We start from the raw sequence: 6,000 nt of genomic DNA, 5'->3' as shown, positions 1-6,000 counted from the left end.
ACTCAGTTAGTCAGTCAGCTAGTTAGTCAGTTAGTTAGTTACCTAGCCAGCTAGCTAACCAGTCAGCTAGTTAGTCAGCTAGTCAGTCAGTTAGTTAGTCAGTCAGTCAGTCAGTTAGTCAGTTAGCTTGCTAGTTAGTCAGTCAGTTAGTTAGTTAGCTAGCTAGCTGATCAGCCAGTCAGTCAGCTAGCTAGCTAGTTAGCTAGTCACTCAGTCAGCTAGTTAGTCAGTCAGTCAGGTAGTCAGTCAGTTAGTCAGTCAGTCAGTCAGTGAGTCAGTCAGTCAATTAGTCAGTCAGTTAGTCAGTCAGTTAGTGAGTTAGTCAGTCAGTTAGTCAGTCAGTCAGTCAGTCAGTCAGTTAGTGAGTCAGTCAGTCAGTCAGTTAGTCAGTCAGTCAGTCAGTCAGTCAGTTAGTGAGTCAGTCAGTCAGTTAGTCAGTCAGTTAGTCAGTCAGTCAGTCAGTCAGTTAGTCAGTCAGTCAGTCAATCAGTCAGTTAGTCAGTCAGTCAGTCAGTTAGTCAGTCAGTTAGTCAGTCAGTCAGTCAGTCAGTCAGTTAGTCAGTCAGTCAGTCAGTCAGTCAGTTAGTCAGTCAGTTAGTCAGTCAGTTAGTGAGTTAGTCAGTCAGTTAGTCAGTCAGTCAGTCAGTTAGTGAGTCAGTCAGTTAGTCAGTCAGTTAGTCAGTCAGTCAGTCAGTCAGTTAGTGAGTCAGTCAGTCAGTTAGTCAGTCAGTCAGTCAGTCAGTTAGTCAGTCAGTCAGTCAGTCAGTCAGTCAATCAGTCAGTTAGTCAGTCAGTCAGTCAGTCAGTCAGTCAGTCAGTCAGTCAGTTAGTCAGTCAGTCAGTCAGTCAGTCAGTCAGTTAGTCAGTCAGCTACAGGACAAGTCAAAAGATTATTTTTTTTCTGACATCTGATCAGATGGAACAGAGAAAAAAGAACCAATAGTGCTACATTTTAAAAATCTATAAAAAGCGTTTTTAATGTAATGTTTGTCGCGCTGTGCGGCACTAAACCCAGTAAACGGGCTCGTTTTGCTCTGTTTATGATGAAACAGGCAGTCGGTGACTGCACTGATATACAGGATACACAGAAAAGCGTATCGTATCGTATCATAGCAGAGTTTCTCTGAATAGCGATATATTTAGTGTGATATCGCCCCACCAGTTACTCAGATATCTGCTCAGTTAGTGGCTTAGACAGCTGGTCACTCTGACTCCTGCATGACTGACTCATTTCCTCTGAAGGCCCTAAAGCCCTGGTGCTGTTATCTCCCGCGCGCAGGGCTGCGAGTCTCTGGTGAGATGGGCGGGGCCGGACTTACTTCACTCTTTCTGTTTGGAGGCTGAAGTCTCCTCCCAGGTCCTCCTCGCGCGCGCGGGGAGGGGGGTGGGGCGCTCCACGCCGGCGAAGCGCCGCACGGTCTCACTCCGGCTCTCCGCTGCTGCCCGTCGCCTCGGAAACCCCGAAGACGTCTGCAAGCACTTCTGGTACGTAAAACCAACGGGGGTCTGTGGTGGGGGGTTTGGGGGGCGGGTGCTGGGGGTGGGGGGGTGGGGGTCTGCCTAATAAAACCTCGAGTATATAAAGCGAGTAAAAAGTTACTGTGGTTGCCGAGGCACCGTGTGCACGAGCCCACTCCCCCGCTCGAGCGCACGAGCGATTCCAGATGTAATCTCAGTGCACCTTGTGAAATCTCGTGCACGGTGCAAAGGTCTAAAATTGAGCTCGTGGGTAGTTTTGTTCGTAACGTCCAGCTGCACGTTCACACGCGCACCACGCTCGCTGACCAGCTGGCCAGCAGCCTCGGCGCTCGCCCGTTTTAACCCGTATCTGAAGTTCTCCGAGTCTGGCAGACTGACGTGCGCAGATGTTTCCGTGCAGAGGCGCGCAGGCTCTGGCAGGAGCAAAGCTCACCCCCCTCTCTCCCTGCAGGACCCTCTGCAGACCCTCCAGCACGCTGCTCCGCAGAAAGATGGCCGGGAACGACGTGCCCCCCCGCAGGGGGAAAGTGCTCACCGTGGACACCATGAACGCCAACGTGAAGAAGGTGGAGTACGCAGTGCGGGGACCCATCGTGCAGCGCGCGGTGCAGATAGAGAAGGAGCTAAAGGAGGTATGATGATGGTTCATCACTTGCTCGCAAAACTTCATTATCACTGACCAGAACTAGTGATAGCGGTGGTTGGATAGTGTAGTGGGTAACGCCTCTGCCTTCTATGCTGTAGACTGGGGTTCAATCCCCTATTTAGACACGCACCCTACACTATACCAATAAGAGTCCTTGGGCAAGACTCCTAACACTACTTGCGCCTACCTGTGTAAAATGATCCAGTTGTCAGTCGCTCTGGATAAGAGCGTCAGCCAAGTGCCATAAATGTAAAGCCCGAGTCCAAAAACGTCCCATTTGTTTTACAGGACACTAAGATGACCAGTGCGTTTACCTGAGTTTACCCAGTTCACATCTGTACATCATTTCCAAATAAACTGTACAGCCACAGCATTAAAACACCCATTGGTGCACTTTGTATTTCTGCCACTGTTTCTCTGCATGCTGTGTTAGACCCCTTTACCCTGTTCTTCAGTGGTCAGGACCCACACAGGACCACAGCAGTACAGGTAATATTTAAGACGCAGCAGTGCTGCTGGAGTTTTTAACGCTGTGTCCACTCACTGTCCGCTCTATTAGACGCTCCTACCTTGTCCGTCCACCTTGTAGATGTAAGGTCAGAGACGAAAGCTCATCTGCTGGTTTTAATGTTATGGCTGAACAGTGTATGTCCAAAGGTTTGTAGACACCTGGGCTGAATCTCACACCGCTATCTACTCCCGAAATAGTGATTTAACTCAACTGAATCCACTATATGTCCAAAAGTTTGTAGACACCCGCGCAGTTTGTCCCTCTTTGCTGCAGTAACAGCCTCTACTCTACTGGGATGGCTGGATGCTCGATGTTAGAGCGTGAACGTTAGTGAGGTCAGCAACTGATGTTGGATGATCAGTTCTGGATCACTCCAACTCATCCAAAAGGTACTGGATGGAGCACCATATGTCTAGAGAATGCAGTTCTGCTCCACAGCCCATTACCTGGGGTGCTTTGTACCCTTCTAACCCATGTTTGGCGCTGGCGGTGGTAACCTTAGGCTTGTCTCATTCCGTTGTCAGTGCTGTTCTATGGAGATTTTTTAATGAGTGCAACATAAAGTAGCTGAATGCACTGATTAAGTGTGTCTGGGAACTTTTAATCATAATAAGTTATACAACATCAGCACTGTCATTGCCTATGTAAGTGAACTATAAGCAGAAAATGTGCTGATGTAATATTTTACTCTTGCGGAAATGATGAACACATTTGAAGCAAGTCTTTTCAGTGCGTGACTTTTTTCATTGTCCTCAATCCTGCTGAATCAGACTGTGTGAAGCTGAGTTGCACTTTCAGAAGGCTTAAAATTGCACTTAACCCTTTAAATGGCCAGAGTCCACCAGCAAGTCCAAAGTTTTATTACACAGTTCTGTAACTTAAGAGTAGCTAGTTTGCATTGAAGTCTCTGTAGTTACTGAATAATGACCCTTAGTATGTAATAAGGCTGGGATTTTAAGGGGTTTAAAATGCACTTGTCACATTTTTGGGGGCATTTGTGACTAGTTGGAGTTGCTCCTCCCTCAGGCACATGCATTAAAAACAACTACACAATTACAAGTTAAAGTCAACACATTATTGATGCGTCTATGAGCAAACCCACTGTTCTGTGATCCAGCTCTATTAGCAAAACATAAAAGCAAAACATAAAAGTTGACCCTGCGTTTAAACGGGATAAAAGGAACCAGCGCACCTAAATTGTTAAGCGCTAGTACAATAATTCTACAAAATACACCGATCATGCATAACATCATGACCACCTCCTTGTTTCTACGCTCATTGTCCACTTTATCAGCTCCACTTGCTGTATAGCTGCACTTTGTAGTTCTACAGTTACAGACTGTAGTCCATCTGTTTCTCTGATACTTTGTTAGACCCCTTTTACCCTGTTCTTCAGTGGTCAGGACCCCCGTGGACCCTCACAGAGAAGGTACTATTTGGGTGGTGGATCATTCTCAGCACTGCAGTAACACAGACATGGTGGTGGTGTGTTATTGTGTGTTGTGCTGGTCTGAGTGGATCAGACACAGCAGTGCTGCTGGAGTTTTTAAACACCTCAGCGTCACTGCTGGACTGAGAATAGTCCACCAACCAAAAATATCCAGCCAACAGCGTCCTGTGGGCAGCGTCCTGTGGCCACTGATGAAGGACTAGAGGATGAGTAACACAAACCGTGCAACAGCAGATGAGCTATCGTCTCTGGCTTTAACGTCTACAAGGTGGACTGACAAGGTAGGAATATCTAATAGAGTGGACAGTGAGTGGACACAGTGTTTAAAAACTCCAGCAGCACTGCTGTGGTGAGTGTACCCTGTGGTGAGTGTCTTCAGTGGGCTAGGGGGCTAACAAAGTATGCAGAGAAACAGATGGACTACAGTCTGTAACTGTAGAACTATGAAGTGCATCTATATAGTAAGTTTAGCTGATAAAATGGACAATGAGCGTAGAAACATTGGTCATAATATTATGCCTGATCAGTGTGTAGTAAACCTGCTGTCAAAGGTAGACTGCTGAGAATGCATACGTTATCTGTCTTGTGCTGAAAAGAGTGATGGAAACCTGAAGTGCTTTGTAAATGTGAACGTCCAGCTCAGCTTGACTGTCTGAATTGGTTTAGGCCATTGAATCAATGTACACACTGAAACAGTTATGTACACTGCATTATTAAAAAAATAGTAAAGCTTTCGGTCTGTTAGATCATCTTCGTGGCTCTGCGGTCTAGAGCTGTCATCAGGACTGTGGTTTGAGTTTCAGTGGCACGTGAAACAGGCCAGTTTTTGAGACTGAAGGATGCACATGCATGGCGTCTCTGCTGTTTGCAGTCTCCTTTGAGAGTGCTGAGGTGCACAGCAGTGGCACTGCACTGTTGCCTGCCAACACTTTGGGACATGAACAACTTTCTAGAACATCTCAGCTGTTTTGGGTCCCAGGACCAATTATCAGAGCCCTGCAGCTCTGGGAGTCTGAAGCTGCTTCCACTTTCCACTGTTACTCCCTCAACACTGATTGGTGAGCAGCTCCCACTGGGCCTCCCAAAGTCAACAATGCGTCCTTTTGTATCGGTCCCATTCGGGACCAGGTTGTTTGGGTGCCGCAGATTTGTCAGCCATGTCTCTTCTTTCTGTTCTTTCTTACTGTTGTTTGCGTCGTTTGCTATAAACGTGATGATTTTTGTCTTACGGTGCAGTCAGAAGTGAACAGGAGTGCAGCCTTGTGCTCCTTAATGTTTTAGAAGGGGAGTCTCAGGGTGTCTATGATGTGTTTTGCTGTCTCATTAGCACAGACAGAAGGTACAGTACCAGGAATGCTGAATACTAGGGTGTGGTATGTTATTTTGGCAAAAATAACATATCAGGTGGGACTCTTTTGAACCAACATGTCATCGGAACTAACTGTTATATAATGCATTGTTTTTCTTGTTCAATGGAGTATAATCCTCTGCTCATACCAGGCTAAGAGAATCTACATACTTCTCAGCTCTATCATATTAACCTTAAATTTAATGTTATTGTTGCTGTATGGCCATACTATTCAGGTGTAATTACATATTCATATACATATACACATACACGGCAGTCATGGGCTGGAGGTTAGGGAACCAGCCCTGTGAGGGGAAGGTCGCCAGTTCATTCCCCAGAGCCGACAGGACATGACTGACGTGTCCTTGAGCGAGGCACGTCTCTTGAGCGAGGCTCAAGTGTGCTGTGTGACGGAGTCCAGCCAGGCTTCATCACACAAATTCAAATAGGAAGCATTTAGCTTGGGTCTCGTGAGGCGTATTTACTCCAGTCCTAAAATCAGCGACACACTTACTGACACACGTATCACTTTCTCGATGCAATTGATGTCATGTGGTTCACAACCC

General features: G+C 46.8%; 1 protein-coding gene across 2 annotated transcripts in view; it reads left to right on the top strand.

The window, feature by feature from the left end:
* The first annotated feature begins 1,345 nt into the window (after positions 1 to 1,345).
* Positions 1,346 to 6,000, top strand: part of gpt2l (glutamic pyruvate transaminase (alanine aminotransferase) 2, like) — a 30,497-nt gene continuing 25,842 nt past the window's right edge. The window contains exons 1-2 of one of the 2 annotated variants that reach the window (XM_017702507.2): positions 1,346 to 1,485; positions 1,931 to 2,111. In XM_017702507.2, coding sequence (XP_017557996.1) covers positions 1,971 to 2,111 — 141 coding nt within the window. In that variant the 5' untranslated portion in view covers positions 1,346 to 1,485; positions 1,931 to 1,970. Of the gene's footprint in view, positions 1,486 to 1,629; positions 2,112 to 6,000 lie in introns of those variants that run through there. The other variant, XM_017702506.2, reaches the window with a different exon arrangement.

This window comes from Pygocentrus nattereri, chromosome 19, assembly GCF_015220715.1.
Source record: "Pygocentrus nattereri isolate fPygNat1 chromosome 19, fPygNat1.pri, whole genome shotgun sequence".
NCBI lineage: Eukaryota > Metazoa > Chordata > Actinopteri > Characiformes > Serrasalmidae > Pygocentrus > Pygocentrus nattereri.
Note: the sequence above shows the minus strand (reverse complement) of the source record. Positions and strands in the feature narration are given on the sequence as shown.